This window comes from Zophobas morio, unplaced genomic scaffold, assembly GCF_036711695.1.
Source record: "Zophobas morio isolate AGI-343-1 ecotype UQ-CSIRO unplaced genomic scaffold, CSIRO_AGI_Zmor_V1 ptg000006l, whole genome shotgun sequence".
Lineage (NCBI taxonomy): Eukaryota > Metazoa > Arthropoda > Insecta > Coleoptera > Tenebrionidae > Zophobas > Zophobas morio.
This window is the reverse complement of record NW_026972111.1, coordinates 9418909-9437923: the sequence shown is the minus strand read 5'-3', so window position 1 is coordinate 9437923 and position 19015 is coordinate 9418909. Positions and strand designations below refer to the sequence as shown.

General features: G+C 34.4%; 1 protein-coding gene across 2 annotated transcripts in view; it reads right to left on the bottom strand.

The window, feature by feature from the left end:
• Ubr3 (Ubr3 ubiquitin ligase) overlaps positions 1-19015 on the bottom strand; it is a 135018-nt gene that overhangs the window by 74263 nt on the left and 41740 nt on the right. For both annotated transcript variants that reach the window (XM_064048297.1, XM_064048298.1), the window contains exons 2-8: positions 14363-14576; positions 14177-14305; positions 7027-7141; positions 5936-6440; positions 5705-5884; positions 5420-5646; positions 254-409 (exon numbers count right to left, since the gene is read on the bottom strand). In XM_064048297.1, the coding sequence (XP_063904367.1) occupies positions 254-409; positions 5420-5646; positions 5705-5884; positions 5936-6440; positions 7027-7141; positions 14177-14305; positions 14363-14576 (1526 nt within the window). The remainder of the gene's footprint in view (positions 1-253; positions 410-5419; positions 5647-5704; positions 5885-5935; positions 6441-7026; positions 7142-14176; positions 14306-14362; positions 14577-19015) is intronic.

The following is a 19015-nucleotide window of genomic DNA, read 5'->3' as shown; positions in this document are numbered from 1 at the left end:
TTTTATGGTTGCATATCGTCATCGTTGCGAAATTATGACGTTTAGTGTAATGTTGGCTGCCTACACGCAACACATCAGATAAATTCACTTTCCCTTTCAACGATCACACTCATATTTACAATGAAAGCATCCATAAAAATATAAATAATTTTCTTCGTTTCTAAAAGTGGCACATGACAAATTTCGTGAATAAGCAGAACTCCCACTTCATCACAATAAAAACGACATAAAAAGAGAAATTAAACCCACTTACCTGGACCCTGAGAGGATGCAAAATCATCACCAGGAGATCCTCTTTTGGTGGTAGGACATCATTCAAGTTGATTCCCTGTTTGGCTACCGCTTGGCAAAGGAAGACCGAAAAGTAGCGATGCAATGGCAGATGGAACGAAACTTGCAAGTTGTCGTTCTAAAACAAACGACACGACATTATAAAACGAAAGACTATCTAAGTGCTTTTATAGTCTTTTCTATTTTAACATTAAACCTAGCTTTTATTCTTCCGTTGTATTAAGAATCAATTTTTGTTTGGCAAAGTTCCATAATCAGTCCAACTCAAGGTTTCTTGGTCCGGCCAAGAGATAGACAGTATCTTGATATTGATTTATCCAATGAGGATAATAATGATGAATATTTTATTACCGGGAGATTTAATGTTATTAGACACTTCCTCATTAAATAACATACAGTTCCGAAGTTAAGTGGCTGCATAAATAAATTTTGTACAATTACCCTTGTAGCGGACTTCATTAAATTACAATGAAATGAAAAAACCGCAAGGACACTATCCTCCTTTTTAAATATTTCTAGTGACTCGAAAGTATCTAGAAATTTACGTTTGTATTTTTTTAATACCTTAGTTAACGCAAATATAAATTTATATAAGCTGTCCTTTTTGGCGACGCAAATAGCCGTTACCCTTGAATTTAAGACTTAAATTGCATGTTTCAAGTCCACTTGCAGTCAAATTCTAGTGTTCGCCAAAAAACTCATAAACTAGGAATGCGTTAAATTGTCTCGGCAATTAATGCACCTACTCCCAAGGTTTTAATTAATTCGACGACGAATTAAATAACCCACCTAATAAACAAACTAGTTTTTCAATCAAAAATTCATTGGAACTCGTAAAGAAATCGTTTTACATGACAAGTTGTTATTTTGTTAGTCATCAGTCGAATTTTAATTTATGTTGATTCGAAGGGGCTGGTCTCAATTCAACAGACAATTTCTCTACGACGAATCGAAATTGTCGTTTTTACACACTTATGATGAGAAATGTTACATCATAATAGGATATAATCAGCAGAAATTACAGAATCGCAAATTCACCGTTTCCTATAATAAATGGATTATATCAAGTTCACAAGTCTAAGTTCGAAAAAATGATCTAAAATTCCTGACGTCAATTTGACGTTCACTTACAAAAACAAAATATCGATTTAAAACGTGAAAAATTAGCCACTGTTGTCAGATTCATCCTAAAAAATGTTTGAGTTTCTTGTTATACCGGGTGACTTCAGTACGTTATTTACGGGGGTTTCGGGAGTGCCAAAAGTATATTATAAAAAAAATTGATCGAAAGCGTTTGGACAGAACTTCTCTCGCACCTAAAGTACACTGAAACATCCAACATTTTTGAGTTGAGTTTTTACTTTACAGAATTTTGTGATGACGTCTTCAACATTTTTGCAAAGACACGTATATCAACTTGGATTGGTGCACTGTAATACTGAAATTAACAGTATTGGATTCCTCAATTTTCTGGAAAAATGAAGTGAGCCGTTCCTGATTTAATCAATAAAATAAATTGACACATTCATTAATTTTTTTGAGCCACCTGTATAAACAAATCTAAAAAATATGAATGCAATGATAAATCGCAAGTAAAATCTCATCATGTTTTGCACACTTCGGGTAGATTTAGGAATTTAACTCGTTACCATGGAAATTTGCAATTTAACACCTTTAAATTTCACTAGATTTTACAAGATTAATGGGGAAAAATCAGTATATCTTAACAAATACTAGGCCCGCCCACCCGCCCCCTATTTTCTCAGAGGATGTCATTTGCCAAAATAAGACTTCTGTTAGCAAGTACTAACCCCGCCCACCCAATCCCATTTTCTCAGAAGATTTGTCATTTGCCAAAATAAGACTTATTGTAGTAAGTACTAGTCCCGCTCACCCGCCCTTTATTTTCTCAGGGGGTAGGAATCGCTAGTACTTGATAAGATAAATCTTATTTTGGCAGATAACAATTCCTTTGAGAAAACAGGGGCGGGTGGGCGGGACTAGTACTTTCTCAGTTAAGACTGACTTTGGCAAATGCCATACCCTCTGAGAAAACAGAGCGTGGGTGCGCGGGGTTAATATTTGCAAAGATAAAACTTATTTTGGCAAATGGCTGAGACAATATAGGGCGAGTGGGCGGGGCTAGCACTTGCTATGATAAAACTAATTTTGCCCGTATTAAACTTGTGAAAACTTGTTAAATTTAAACGGTGATACATTGAACATTTCCATAGTAACGAGTTAAACTCCTAAATCTGATTAGATATTTATTTTTTAACAACTCAGGCATTAATTTTTCTGAGATACTCTGTATAAGCAAATTTAAACAATATTAATTATTTATTAAAAGTAAATCACAAGTATAGACTCATCATATTTTGTACATTTTAGATATATTCAGCAATATTTTGAGGTGATTAATTTTTTTGTGTCACTCTGTTTAAGCAACTTAAAAAAATATGAATGCAGTTATAAATCGCAAGTATAGACGGAGCATTTATCCTGCAAAATTTTGAGATGACGTCATCAATTTTTAGAGGGGATAAGCAAATATAGTTTGATTAAACATTTATTATGGTTACCATGAATTTAAAACATCTGCAAGGTTTCAAAGCATTCAGTTTAGCAAGAAAAATCTATTAAAGCAAAACCAACTAAACACTAAAGAAGATGTTCAAAATTTCTGCCTTGTGGATATAAGTAACCTCGTAATGTTTCCAAATTTTGATCATGTTTTGTAAAAGTTAGTCATCAGTACTTGCTAAGAAAAAACTGATTTTGGCAAATGAGATACGCACTAAGAAAAGACAGGGTGGGTGGGCGGGGCTAATAGCTGCTAAGATAAGAGTGATTTTGGCAGATAACATACCCTCTAAGAAACGACAGGGTGGGTGGGCGGGGTTAGTACCTGCTAAAATAAGATCGATTTTGGCAAATGAAATACCCTCAAAGAAAAGACAGGGCGGGTGGGTGGGGATGGTATGTTCTAAGATAAGACTAATTTTGGCAAATGACGTCTCCTCTAGGAAATTTACATAATTAAATTATTATAAGAAAAGGCACTAGAGGCTCCAAAGAACTTTCAAATTCTTTTCAAACAGAAATACCTAAAACTTCAAAATTGTGTTAAATTTTTCAAAAAAAGGGGGATCCAAAATTAACTGAAAAACAGGTCAGGTCAAAATAAAACATCGAAGTCCCCAAAATTGTTTTAAATAATTTACAAAAAAAATCTGCATCGGCTCCCAAAATAATACATGGGTATTTAAGAGTCTTCCGAATTGAAAAAAAAAAAAGAAAAAACATTGCGACACTCAAGACTTTCAAATTCGTAAAAAATAAAACACTCAAAGCTCAAAACATTTTCTTTAAATCATTTAGCAACCAGATTCCTTTAAATTTATCCGAAAATATTGACACCTAGGGGCCTAAAATTGACTGTGAACATTTTAAACGTAGGGTTTTGAAAATCTAGCGGAAGGTTAATCCGCCATTTTCCAGACACCCGGTATTACAAAGTCAAGAAAACTATGGATAAAACCAAGATCTCCAAAAAATTATTTTAAATAATGAAAGACCGATTGATTTTAGGTACCCAACACAAAATAGTCAAACGAAATATGGTCAAATTTGGAAAACAAAAATTAAACTTTGAAGGGCTGTATCTTCCATCTTTGGACAAAAGAATTTTTTAATTTATTTTTCTCTGTTCCACAAACGTGAACGTGTCGTAAAGTTGGCGCTCAATTTTCTAAACAACCTGTATATGAATTGTTAAATTGATTAAAGCAGATTAATTGTTGCATATTTTGACGATCCACGACATATTTTGTTGAAAAAAATCGAAACAACATTTTTCCTAAAACGGTTTCTTAGGAGGCAATAAAATTTATAGCTAATGATTTCCGTTTAGTGAAACATAACATATGAACCCAACTTTTTCGGTTTTTCTGATATTTTTGTAAATAAATAGACCTGGAATTTTGATTGTTGCAGTTTACGTTAGCTAGTTTGATTTATAAGTGGTTTTTGTCTTAAGTCATGAAAGTTTAACTAGGCAGATGTCAACTGAGCAAACAGTATTTCACAGCTAATATTGGCAAATACACATGGGGAGAATAATTCGACAAAATATTTCAAAGTCATCCATAACTAGACATTGCATAAGGCCGGTGGTAGTAAATTTTGTTCAAGATACCCAAAGTGAAAACAACTTTAATAAATTCATGGATAAAAAAATTATCCTGAACTTATTTCAACTGACGAAAATGTTTCCTGCAGGATGTGGGAAAGTGGTAAGTGTTTTTTTTTTTTAATTTATATTACATATTTTTTAATACGACTGCTGTAACTTGTTTTTGTCTTGAAATAAACATTTTTTAATTTTATTCTTTAGATAACATGCGAGTCCAAGTTCCAAATATCACAACATGTTTCAACACAGCTTCATAAAAGGAAGTGTCAAAACAGGAAGTATTTAATTTAGAATTATGTAAAGCAATGCTTAGTGTCTATATTACTCTTAAAAAGCAACAAGACCCTTGATTCAAAGCGTTTTTAGAAAAATCTAGTAAAAATGTTATACCCCCCGAAAATCCGCATAGGAAAAATTATGTACCAAATATTTACAATGGAACTATTTCTGGTATTAAAGAAATTGTAACAAACCAAGTTATATATTTTGTAGTGATTGAAATCTACTGGTAGGTTATTATTTAAGTAGTAAAGTATCCAGTAAATATTATTTGACTACATATAGACAATTTGAAAAAAACCTATACTCCGGTTACCGAACAGATGGAGCTGTAAAAGTGCGTGATCTTCAGGTGATTTTTTAAATTTCTACTATTATTGGTCGGGCTTTGCTTTCGTTTTAATCGTTTATTCGACATCCTGTAAATCAATTTTTTTTTTTGCAGACTCTTACTTAGTTTTGAAAAGGAAAACCAAGTCGAGCCTCTCATTATAAAACTAGGAGAATCAGATCCCTACTCTGAATTTAGTTGAAATTTGAACAAAACTTTACGTTCAATTTTGATGTTATCGTGTAAGCTTGAACGCTCACTTTGAAGGTGCACGTGGTCACTCCATCTGTTCGACAAACCACTTAAATTTCTATCAAACTTACCATATTAAGACTAGCAAAATTGATAGCCTCCAACCAGGTTTTCAGCTGCTTCAAACACGCCGTCAGTACCTTCCTCGTGAGAGGAGCAGTCTCGGCGTCCGTCAAATGAGAAACCAGAGCCCACATGGGATAAGCACTAGCCTCCAACTCGGCACTGAACGCAGCAAAATAAGTATTGGGCTCATACTTGATGTGTTCCTTCGTTTCTCTTTGATTCACATTCATGCCTAAACAACAAACCGAAATTCACCACACCACGAACGAAGCGACCCAAATCAAACCTACCTTGAAACATGGCAAGAAACCCGAACCACATTTTGATTAAATGATCATCCGACATAAACTTCAAAGCGACAGGTCTATGCGATAGAACATTATTCAAATCGGAAACTAAAGGCCAGTAACAATGTTCTGTCATCACTCTCTTGCTACAGTCAACAACGAGGTGGAAGTTATGCCCTGGATCTACAACTCAAACAATAAAATCACGACATTCCCTAACCCGAACCAACTCACCGTGAAGACTGCTCATCACCAAAATCTTACTCATCATGTACCTCAAGCTGACCACCATCACGTGCAATAAATTCAATTGTTCGGTCATTCGTAAAGCTAAACTCTCATTGGAAAATAACTGCACGCTAGCGTGCACTACCCTGTTGCTCACGTTTTCAGGATCGTTGGTCCTTTCTAACATCATGGATATTCTGCTATAGTGCAGAACGATGGCTCTCATCAGAGCCTCCTTGTAGTCGGGATCGGGCAGCATATTTAAAAGCAAGCACACAACTTTTTCGGGGAACTCGAAAAATACCGTCCAGAAGACCAGTTCTTCCAGGAGCGTCTTATGGACCAGGTTTTTATGAAGCGAGGGACAGTCTTTGTATTCTTCGAGGGGTTCGGGGTTGGCTATCGACTCCATGGCTTTTTCGTATATCTTTTTCGATTCAGACACGTACATGTTGTAGTCGTAGTCGCTATTCGGGTTGACGTCGGGGACGTCGTTCAGATCTCGGTATATCTGGGAAAAATGTGATCAGAATAGAAATGGTTTATGTACAATCAAATGATTTTTTTGATTTGTAATCTAGTTTTGGCTGCATATATGTCACCAAATTACGTATGTCGTATCTTAGAACGTACACTTGTGTTGTGGTGGGTTGCCTATAATATCACGGCTTAACAGCATAAATTGTGCTTTGTTTTCCTTTTTGCAAATTCGTTATTTTTCCAATTTTCGGCAAAGTCACTCTTTTTTCTAACTACATTGTTGTTTGAGACTGAATCAATACTTTCTGGGTGTGTTTTGGCACAGAAGCAGAATTTTCATCTCGAGGAAAATGATCTCTGAAGATCATAAGAAATTCATGTTTGAGTCTTACTTCCGTAACTGCCAACAAGTGAATGATAAGAAAAATTCCTCGGTGTTGCAGTTCTTGAAGCTAAGTTTTTATGGATACTAAGTTATGCCATAAAATTATTTCATGAAACTGGGAGCATTAGAGGAAATCAGGAAGTCCCACATTAACAAAACTGAATCACAAATCAAAAAAATCACTCGGTATAAAACGTTTTGGATATTTAGCGGACACGACGTAGTCTCTTACTTGTGGGTTGGTTAAAGCTGAGGTCATGACGCGTCTCATTAATGCACCCATGTTGTTGAAGTCGACGAGCATGGTGATGTAGCTGTCCGCGTCTTGGATTGGCCCTTTTATGTGGCTGGAAAAAAATCCAACGTTAAAATTATGAACTCGGAGTTAATGTGAAGTTGCTTCAGTTTTGCAAGACAGAGACACGAAAACAAAAGAGACGGAGAAACATAAACCGCAATAGCAACTTTTGTTTTTATGACAAGTGTTAATTTTCTTAGAAAAATAAAAAATTTCATTCAATACAAGCTAGATGAAAAGGGGAGGAGTTGAAAGGTGTGTTTACAAGGTTACAAACATGCCACTGAATGTCACCTACTTCATAATTAACAACATTTTATGGAATCCTGTCGTTTTGACCCGTGTACAGTTTTGTACATGTGATTTCATGTTATGTTTACAATGTTTAAAAAAAAAATACCAATCATCATAAACATAAGTCATGTTCAGGAGTGGGAGCTAAATGTTTCTAAAGACACATAATTATAATATCCCGAAGTTTATACACTTTTGTTAAATCGCTGATCAAAATTCATTGTGGCTAAATAATGATTTTCAATTGTCCTTCATCGAGATAATGAAGGTTTGAACACTGATAGCCTGGCGTTTAACACGTTGATATTATCGTTATCTTCAAGTGAAACTACAACTGTTGCAAACCAACTAGTAGTTGTACTTTTAAGCTGCTTTTTCAATTACTCCAATTCCATTTTTATTTGACTTTGAACTCTTAATACAAAAATAATCTCTGTATTTAAACAACCCAAATTGATACTGAAGTATACATACACAACACAATCAATCCGGCTCAAATGGACCGTTATCTTGAGGCATGATATTAACAAAGGATTGAAGAGGAGTCATCATTTAGTATTATAACATGACACAACAAGAGTGAACGAGTTTTTTAAAAATACTACAAAGAGCTACCGCTACGAGGCGAGAAATCGAGAAATAACCAACCTTAAGAAGATCAAAAAGTCTCTATTAGAAAGTTATAAAAGGGATGATTAAATTGAAAAACAGCTCTCGATTCGCTCATTCAAAAGAAACTGAATAAAATACGCAGAAAATTGTGGAACTGAGGCAAAATTAAATATGTAAATGATACACTTTTCAGAGTCTCTGGAACCTGTTCACGCACACGCATCAAATTATTTTACTTCAAGGTGCTTTCGCTACCAAGAAATTAGTTTCAATGATATGTTATTATTTATTTACACGTTAATCATTAATTCTTATAAAAAGACGACGAGGAGATAATTACTAATACTATAAATGCAAACAATGTGAACGACTGAACGGTTTTATTAAAATTGTGTCAAGATTATTGTTTTTTTTTTGTCGCATAGCGTGAGAGTGGAAAGAAATACTACACAAGCATACCAGTCTCATTTTAATAATTTCGTTAGATAACGTCATCAACTTTCTGAGGAGGGTGAATAAATAAACTCACCTATTTTCTGTAACCCCAAAAAGTGTATAACCAAAGCTTCAAAAAAGTCCAAGGTGGACTATTACAGCACAACGAAAAGAGCATATCGTGACACGCATTTCACGTGAGACTTACGTAACAAAATTTTGAGATGGTGAACGGAATGAATTGACAAATTCTGGTTACTAAGCCGAAAGATTTAGATCCTTCGAAAAACTCCAATTTTGCTTTTCATATTGTACGAATTGTAAATCGTCAAGAAAACTTATTATAAAACAAGACAATGAAATTCACATATTACAAGTTGCATATTGTAAGATACATGGTAACAAAATTAGTAACGGAATCGTGTAAGTTTGGGTCTTCTTTATTTGATTTACTATAATTTATAAAATTCATTTAAAAAAAAAAGTATAAACACAAAAGCCATATTCTTTTTGAACACTTAAAGCTGTTGCTACGCTGAAATGAGTACGAATTAGCGCCGGCCGAAGCTCCGTAAGAATAATGATAAAATGATGGCTTGTAGTGGCAACGTAAAAAATTGATTGCTTCTTCGTTATACAATATTTCTTCCATGTGTTTAATAATACTGAAAGAATAAGGCTCAAACGAAGTTGATATAGCACAAAACTTTGTTTATGAATAACAAAATATTCTGTTAATACCACAGATAATTGTATATCTGTAATAGATGTGTCCTTCCTGTTCGTTACCTTGTTGTACAATTAGAAAATTCATAGTTGTGTTTAATTTCATCAAGCTGAAAAACAGAATTGAGTAACTTTTTATAGAACTGTTATGGTTTGCTCAGGTGATGAGTGTTGTAGTTTAATTCGTATGAAAACTGGAGAAAAATGGCCATATTTTAACTTCTCAATTCCAATATAGTTATTTAAAGATGGAAGTCTAGACTTTTACACAGAACTCTTTAGTACTCTTATTAGTTAATTGGTTTTTTATGTTAAGAATAATTCCAAAAAACTATTAAGAGAAACTTAATACAAAAATTATATTAAAAGGAAACTTAATAAATAATTGTAAATTTGGTCACTCTGTATAAATAGGAATATTTCAACCATTTTTCCAAAATCGCCAAAATGAAATATGCCCATTTGTGGAATACGTGTATATCATAGAATTTTCTGTGAATGTTTAGGCAAGTTTACCAAAAGCTCAAATTTTCAATGGTCCCCTTGTTTGATAAGATAAGGTTATTGACATTTACTTAAACAGATTTTAATTGTTGATTTCGACTTGCAGATTGTACATATCGTATGAAAAAATTTCAAGATAGAAAAATTGAGCTTCATGCAGTTAAACAAAAACCTAAAAGCTTTACCTCGAGGATTTTTTCTGTGTAGTTAGGATTCCTTGATTCTACTAAATTAGTTCAACATATTTAAAAAATTTTTGGCAATACGGTATATTTAAAAAGATAAAATTGTTTTTTTTAACTAATATACATGATTTAAAAAAAAACAATACTTGTCATGCCCCAGTTATTATGTACTGTTAATACAGAGGAGAAAAATTATGTATGGTTAATACACAGGAGAAAAATAGGTTTCTTTTTATTTTCAATAATTTCATCATCGCCAATTTTTTATTTAAACATAAATGTTACTGGACAATTTCGAGCATTAATACGATGTATTGCTGCAACAATCATTAATCAATAATATAAATAACAAAATGTTTTACATTTTGGAAAAAAAAACTTCAAATATTTTGAAGGATCATTTCGACACTTTGCTTGTTTGTTTATTTTATCATATCAGAGATTATTTTGACACGTTTAAAACGTGCTAACTTCAGGTGACGTCTAATCCAGTTCTTTCGAAAAATTAAAAGATTTGATTTTGCGAATTTCGAAAATTTTGTGTTGATCCACATTTTTGCAGGGACGCATATATCAGTTTTGTATCCTTGAATAGTGATTTATTATAATCAATAAAATAACGAAACAATTTAATCGCGTCTGCCGAGAGGTGCGACTGAAGATTGAACTGAAAATCATTTATGGTACTTGTAATTTAAGACAAATAGTGATAAAACTCATCAACCTGTAAAGGTTAGAGGGAAACAGAAACTAAACTAAAATATGTTTTCGACGAATTGCAATAACCGGATCACAATGCCGACGATCCGGACTTTTTCATTGCTCTGACTTCCGCTTATTGAATAAAACACTACATTTTATTTTGATTTTCGATGTTGTAATTCACATTTGGTTAATTATAACTTGTCTAGATCTAGCTCAGGATGCCCTGGCATCCCCCTAACTACGGCCTTATCTAGGGGTTATGAAATATCGAAAAAATATTAAAGTACCAAATTGCCCGACGGACTCTATTATTGTACGTTTTTAGCTTATCCTCGAAAAGAAAAACAACTTGAAAGTGTTTATGTTTCTACATCGGCAGAATGTCACGTAGACATTAGTTTGATTTGAATGTGTTCGTCCCCTCAAAACAAAAGATCAAACCTATTAAGCAGTAAGCTACAATCGAGAAAACGTTCGGAATTTCTTTATTATAATTCTTAATAAATAAAGACGTTTGTATTTTCACATTTTCGAGAAAATGGGGTGACTCGTTCTTAATTTGATCAATAAAAAATATTAATGCAATGATGAATCACAAGTAAAAACTCATCATATTTTGCACATTTTGGGTAGAATTTAGTCAGCAAAATTTTGAGATAACGTCATCAATCTTTTGGGGAGAATAAACAGATACATTTTGAGTAACAATTTTACCATGCTTACAATGACTTTAAAAAGGTCTGCAAGATTTTAAAGCATTCAGTTTTGCAATTCTTGATTTATTCAATAAAATAAACTGACTAATTTATCAATTTTTTTGAGGCATCTGTATAAGCAAATCTAAAAAATATGAATGCAATGATTAATTACAAGTATAAACTGATGAGACTGATTATATTTTATTTACCATGCTTATGATAACTTTAAAAGATCTCCAAGATCTCAAAGCATTCGATTTTATGGTTCCTGACTAAATCAATAAAATAAATTCATGCATTCATTAATTTTTTTGGTTCACCCTGTATAAGTAAATCCAAAAAATATGAATGGAATGATAAATCACAAGTACAAACTCATAATATTTTCTACATTTTAGATAGGATTTACTCGGCAAAATTTTGAGCTGACGTCATCAATTTTTTGAAGGTGATAAGTAAAAATTTATCATGCCTATCATAACCTTAAAACATCTGTAAGATTTCAAAGCATTCGGTTTTGCAGATTTAAAATTAAATTGCAAAACGTTTTATAATTTTTTTTTTCCTAAAATCTGGACATTTCCGGTAAAAACTCAACACGGCGTCTTAAACTACATGTGTAGGACAATGTTATTTTATACAATTTAAAACCCATTTACTTGTACAATTTTGAAGTGACGTCGTCACATTATTGGTGGGGATGATTAGACAAATTTTGGTTTACGTTTTTACATGATATTCCTAATATAACTACAAAATTTGACAACAATCGGCCATGTACTTTCCGAGATTATCCGTCTAATAAAAGTCCGCGAAGGTAGACAGGTAGACAGACAGACAAACAGACAGACAGACGGAAAAGGGAGACTTATTTCTTCGTACTCTAGGGGTCATAAAAGGTCGGAAAAACGTAAAAGTGGAAAGTCAGCCAACGGACTCGATTAAAATACTTCCTTCGCTTACTCTTGGGAAGTAAAAACGTACAAAATCTTGGACAGTTCTATCGTTCCGGTGATATAATCTATAAAACAGACTTTACATACTACTAATAATAACCTCAATTTTTAAATTTCGCATATTTGTCATTTTGACGTAGATTGGAATGCACGATATACGTAATTACAGTGGGTTTAAAAAAAAAATACCACTTAGAACAAGTCGACGTAGGACGCTAAAATTCGTAATAACAGCTCTTAGATAGATTAAAAGATAAATCTTAACTTCTTCAGATGATATTATCAATCATGTTACTTTTATTATAAACTCTTCTAAAACAAAATTTTTGAAAAATTAAGCCACGACATGCAAGAGATGATTTTACCGTTTCGTAAAATCGTTAATAGGTTAGAACAGACACATCTTAGACCCTAGAGTGTAAAAATATGGCGCAATTGGCAGGAGGAAAACGCCAAAAATACAACAAGGAGGAAATAGACGTGTCAAAATCGCTCAAAAACGTACAGACTCTAGAAGAAGCGTTATTCAAAACTTTTGGAGCCCATCGCCAAGTTCCGACATAAACTGAATACAAATCTAATATATTGTTACGTTGAACGGGTGATTGAATTCGGCGTAGGTTAAAACTCAACAGTTTATTTCTTACTCTAATTACAGAGATTATGTACAAAATAACTCCGGCGTAGCTGAATCTTCGTAACATTCGCTGGAGTCGTGGTTCGACTGAATGCCTGCTGTTCCCGACGGTGGCCTCTATTTAAACCTATGAGTGCCTCTCGATGGATTCAGAACGCCGCATCGAGAGTTTTCTGGGCCCGCAATCGACACTTCCGGTAAGCCGCTCCGGATTGTGTAACAATATAAAATTCTCGTGTCACAGTGTTCGTAACCGAACTCTTCCGAAACGGCTTGACCGATTTTTATGAATTTTTTTGTGTATATTCGGTAGCTCTGAGAATAGGTCGTAAAGTATTTTTTATACTCCTAAGTGAGAAGGGTGGCCCACCCAAAACAATTTTTCTTTACCACGATAAATCTCAAAATGCGATAACTGCGGTTAGTAAATTGATATGTGCAAATGTAAATGAAAACGATATCAAACAAAAATAATGTCCTAAACACTTAACCAACTTCAGAAGTTTGTTGCATATCCAGGAACATAAACATGACTACTCTTTCACCTTGCGGAATATAAACGACAACATTAACAACTTTAAATACATAATAAATTACAAAGTAAAAATCTGGGATCTGTATTTGATACCAGTCATAAACGAAAAACTCAACTCATATAAATATGATGCAAATGAAATTAAATACTTGACAGCTTCGTTCGCGAGCTGCGGGTATTCTTGCATTCTTTCCGTCCAGCTTATAAGAAAAAAATCTAGTTAAACATTCATTCGCTTGTTGAAAGGAATTCTCTAAAATCGGATTCCATATGCATCTGTAATTATCGTAACTGTTTTGAATTTATTTGGGGAATAATTGCAGAGCTGTTGTTTTAAACTCTGCAAAAACATGTTCAGACTTTATCAGGAATGGAATAAATAAATTACTTTTTCCCAGCCTAACACTGCAGCTTTGCCGACTAGTATTCAAAAGATTCAGTATTCGAAAATATTAACAAATAAAATCAGCCTAAGAAGCAAAAGAGAATATAAAAAGGGTTCCATATTTTTTAAATACAAGTCTGTAAAGTCTCCCGAAGCAAAAAACAGTGCAGCCATATGACATTTGCGGACGGGAGCGAACGACCAGGCAAATAGCCAGTGCACTTGAACCTCCCCTCGGAATGATTAGCATTCAGATGCGTAACTGTATGGTACAAAAATAGGTTTGTTTCCTTCAAATTCAAGCAGGTAACAAACAACACATTGGTGTTTTAATGTGAAGTTAAGTACCACAAGAGTGTTATTTATTTAAATACTTAAATACTCTCATGCACGCATAGAACTTGCAACCTACCAATTCTCCCTAAGGTGCAGAATGAACCTGAATATGATCCTCGGCATCATCGCCTCGGCCACACACATCAAGTCACGCGGCGCCTTCCCCTTGTTCGCGCACTTGTCCGGTCCGTGGCGATCGCAGAACCTGTCGAAAAAGCAAATCGCATCGAAACGAGTTCCTCCGGAAATGCCATCAACTCACCCTGTCTCCTTCATCACCGACGTATCTCCGCAATCGCAAGCACCTCCGGCCTGGCTCAGGAACATGTTGAAATCGTGCCTCTGATGGTTTCCTTTCTTGAAACATTCGGTGCACAGCGACATACAGGGCGAAATGCCGCACGTGCGACATCTGTAGGCCACGAAATTCGGTGTCCAGACGAGGCCGCAGGTCGTTTGGTTGTCGTACGCCCGAACTGTGAAACAGATTTATGGCTGCATAAATAATGGATAATCGTGCGCTCGACAAGATATAAAAACTTATTATTAATAGTTTCGCAAATATCGCCGTTTTTGGTGGAAACGCAAGTATGTGGCCTGTCTACGAGGTTATTGAGCGAGACTAACGCTGTGTTGATATATGGCCGAGTTCACCTTTATTCTTATATGGTTGCAAATAGGAGATTTGTGTACAAAACGGGTGGTAAACAATGCGATTTCTAAAATAAGAATATCAATACGGTTTGATCTGCGTAGAACGTTTGATAAACTACGACCTTTCACGAACGATTCAATTGTAACTTAAGTAAGGGTACAACCTTCAAATCGTGCAAATCGTATCTAAGTTATAGGAAACATCACAAAGTTGCTCCAGAAAGATCTATCACATTTAAGCTAGAGTTTTCAGTATTTAAAACTACATGACCAGAGGTAACTTAATTTAATTAAATGCTTTAAATACAAAAGACCGAAAAATAAGAACAAAACTATTAATGAGGTTTTAGAGCACAAACTAAGATTCAATAGACTACGACATGCTGCAAGGTTCTATCTTCGGACCTCAAATTTTTACTTATTTCATAAATGACACCATTGCTAATTTTAGCAAATCTAAAACACCCACTATTGTCTGCTCGAAAAACAATGGAACCAAAATAATTAAATTATGTTGAATGACTCCCCCTAGGGTAAAAAAAGAACATATTAATAGCGTTCAGTTAGAAACTTAGTAGTCTAGTTGGAACTAATGTACAATTGTGTGATTAAATTCATATTTAGATAATTTTATGTTATTTATATTGTGACCTCTCGCATTACCTGTCACGCAAGATGGGTCGACAACATCGAAATAAATCCGTACCTGTATAAATGAGTTCTCAGACATCAAAAAAACTCATTTAAATATTATTAGAGTCGACTTTTAGTAAACTGAAACGACTTCACAAAACGAAATGGCCCAGAATAATGTATACCAAACAATTTACAGCTAAAACAAGGACTTCGCATAGAAATAGTTGCACGATCGCTATACACTATAATGACAACCAACATTAAATAGTTGGAATAAAATTAATTTTCTGATGTAAACATTGATCATTATATTGGCTTCACCTATTGAACGTTTATGCCAAATTGGCTACAGTAGTGTTATGGTAATGGATACTGCTAATGCCGCTTTCCAGTAAACTAAAAGTCCTACCAAGTCAAGTAGTGCAGTTCTCACTTTTTTTATGCAAAAATCAATTCTATTTTCCGCAATTGAAGCCAAGTCGCAACTACATTAATGCAAAATATAGTCCGGAAACGTTCGTTGTATAGCGAAAGAAATTTCATCAAGTTGGAAGCCGTTCGGTAATTCAACGTTTTTTTAAGGCACTGTTTGAGTCATTACTCATTATTATGTATTACATTATTTTAAGTACTGTAATTCAGTATTTTGTAATGAAGATAAATTTTACTGGAAGCCGACCTGTTTCACAACAGCGACAATTGCGATAAAAGTAATTGCAAAATATCATGATCAGGGGGCAATAAAACTGTCCATAGTTAAATACAGGATGAGGCAGATAATTGTCTTCGAATAACCGAGATATGTATGGACTGCCAAAGCTTTACTAGGAAAAATATTGGATAACAAAAATTATAATAAAAACAAAATCAAGGCAAATTCATAAACCATAAGAATAAAAGGATGTTATGTTACAAAATTTATATCGCATACTAAGCAAAATTTTCAAATGCAGTCATCAAATTTTGGTTAGCGTTTTACCATCTATACGATAGTCCTAGCATACACACAAACAGACAGACAGACAGACAGACAGACGGAAACAGAAAAGCAATTTTTCATAATCCAAGAAATACGTTTTTTTAAGCCATATCTTCAATGAGAAATTACCTATAACCCCAATCAATACATTCTGACGAAAATGGAAAGAAAAATTCAAAACAAGATAAAAGAAGAGGCAACAAAAGAGAGAAATAAAGGAAAAATGGTTAGAATGGGATATAAAAAGAAGGCAGAAATTTTTTAAGTAAAGAGCCAAAAGAAAAGAAAGAAAATGAGAAAAAATGGAAGGAAACAAGGCAAAGGCAAAGGAAACAAGGCAAAGGAAAAGGAATAATGGATGCAAATAGGGAAATCGAAAAAAGGGAAGCTGGTACAAAATTAGGAGAAAAAGGGGTGAAGGTACTGTTTTGGAATGTCCAAAGGTTGCGAAAAAAGGAAAAGGAGTTCTGGAACTACGTGGGAAAATTTAATGTTGTGGAGCTTGTAGAGACTTGGGTACAAAGAGAAAACTGGGAGAAATTAGAAGAGACACTACCACAAGAATATATGTGGGAGTGTGAAGGGGCGACAAAGGAAAAGAAAAAGGGGAGAGCAAACGGGTGAATAGTAATGGGAATTCGAAAAGCAATGCAAGAATTGGAAAAGGGAAGTAATAATAAAAATGGACTAATGAAGAAAATAATTCAGCTGGATAACAATCGATGGGAAATAATAATCGTTTATAGCAAGAAAATGGAGGAAACCACGATAAACATAGAAAAGGAAACAAAAGAAAAAGGAGATGAAAAAATACTTATAGGAGATTTTAACGCAAGATTGGGCGATAAGAGGACAAGAATAATAGATAAAGAAAAGGGAGAGAAAAGAGGATCAAAAGATAAAGCAAATAACAAAGAAGGGAAAATATTGTGGAAGATAATATAAGAATTAGGATGGGAAATTTTGAATGGAAACAAGGAAAGAGATGAAGAAGGAGAATGGACGTACGTAGGGGCCAAGGGAGAATCAATTATAGACTATGGGATTGTCAACGAAGAGGCGTGGGAAGAAATAAAGAGTTTCAAAGTGGAGGAACGGGCAGAATCAGACCACATGCCACTAGAAATAAAAATCAAAGAAAAGAGCAAGAGTACGAAAAACAAAAAAGGGAAGAAACGAAAGAAAATAAATAGAAAAAAGAATATGGGATGAAGAGGGAATTCAAAGATACAGAAGTAGACTAGAAAAAAAGAAATTCGAAGTAAAAGAAGATATAGAAGCTATGATAGCAGAACTGGGCAACCTAAGTGTAGAAGCTACGGAAAAAAGAAAAATATACATATGGCAAGGGAAGAATAATGGATGGAACGGAGAATGTAGTGAGTTGAAGAGAAAAGCAAGGGAAAAATTAAGAAAATGGAAGAATAACAAGGGAAGGAAAGAAGAGTACCTAAAAGCAAGAGAGAATTATAGGAGAAAATGGGAAGAAAGAAAAAGAGAAAAACGAGAAGAAGAAGAGAAGACAATAAAGTCCCTGAAAACACAAGAATAAGTATGGAGATATAAACGAGAAACGGAGACGGAAGACTGTAGTCAGTAGGAAAATCAAAATACCTTAATGGAAAAGAGGTTGTGAGGAAAAAATGCTGCAAAATAAATAAAGGAATCACAACGACGGAAGAAATGTGGAGAGGTTCGGAAATAACGGACCATGAAAAAGGAAGACAGACTGAAAGACTGAAAAGAGGAAAGGCACCAAGAAGGGATGGAATCCAGGACGAAACGTGGATGTTCGGGAAAGGAGTGATAGAAAATAAATGGGAAGTGGTAGATGGAATTTTCAAGGGAAAAGGGTTTCCTCGGCAGTGGAGAGAAGGTATAATAATCCCATTATTTAAAAAGGGGCAAAAAATTGATTTGAAGAACTACCGAGGGATCACCTGCTCAATAGGGCGTACAAGATATACGCAATGATACTAGATGAGAGGTCACGAAACGAGATGGAAGGAGGGGATATGTTACCAGACGGTCAGGAAGGGTTTAGGAAAGGAAGAGATACTATGGACAATGTGTACATCCTGCGGCATTTAGTGGGAAGAAAAGTAAGGAAAGAGGGTAGACGAATGTACGCATTGTTCGTAGATTTCAAAGCAGCGTTTGATAGCGTGAATAGAGAGAAAATGTGGGAGTATTTGAGGAGAAAGGGAGTAGATGCGTACCTGGTAACGAAAATGGAAAAATATATGAAGAAACAGTAAATAAGGTGAGAGTGAATGGAAGAGAGAGCGCGAGTTTTTATACCAATAGAGAAGTGAGATAGGGATGCCCACTCAGTCCCGTATTGTTTGCAGCTTATCTGGAAGATATAGATGAAATGTTCAGAAAAGCACAGACAGGAGGGGTGGTAGTGGGCAAAGAGAAAGTGTGGTCGTTGGCATACGCAGATGATTTGGTGATTGTGGCAAAGAAAAGAGAAGAAATGAAAACAATGATTAAAAGTTTCGAGAAATATGTAAAAAAAAAACGAATTGGAAGTGAATGTAGAAAAAACAAATATGGTGGTGTTTGGACAGAAAGTAAGAAAGGAAAAGGAAGAGTGGGCATGGAGAGGGAAGAACATTGAACAGTGGAAAGAATTCCAGTACT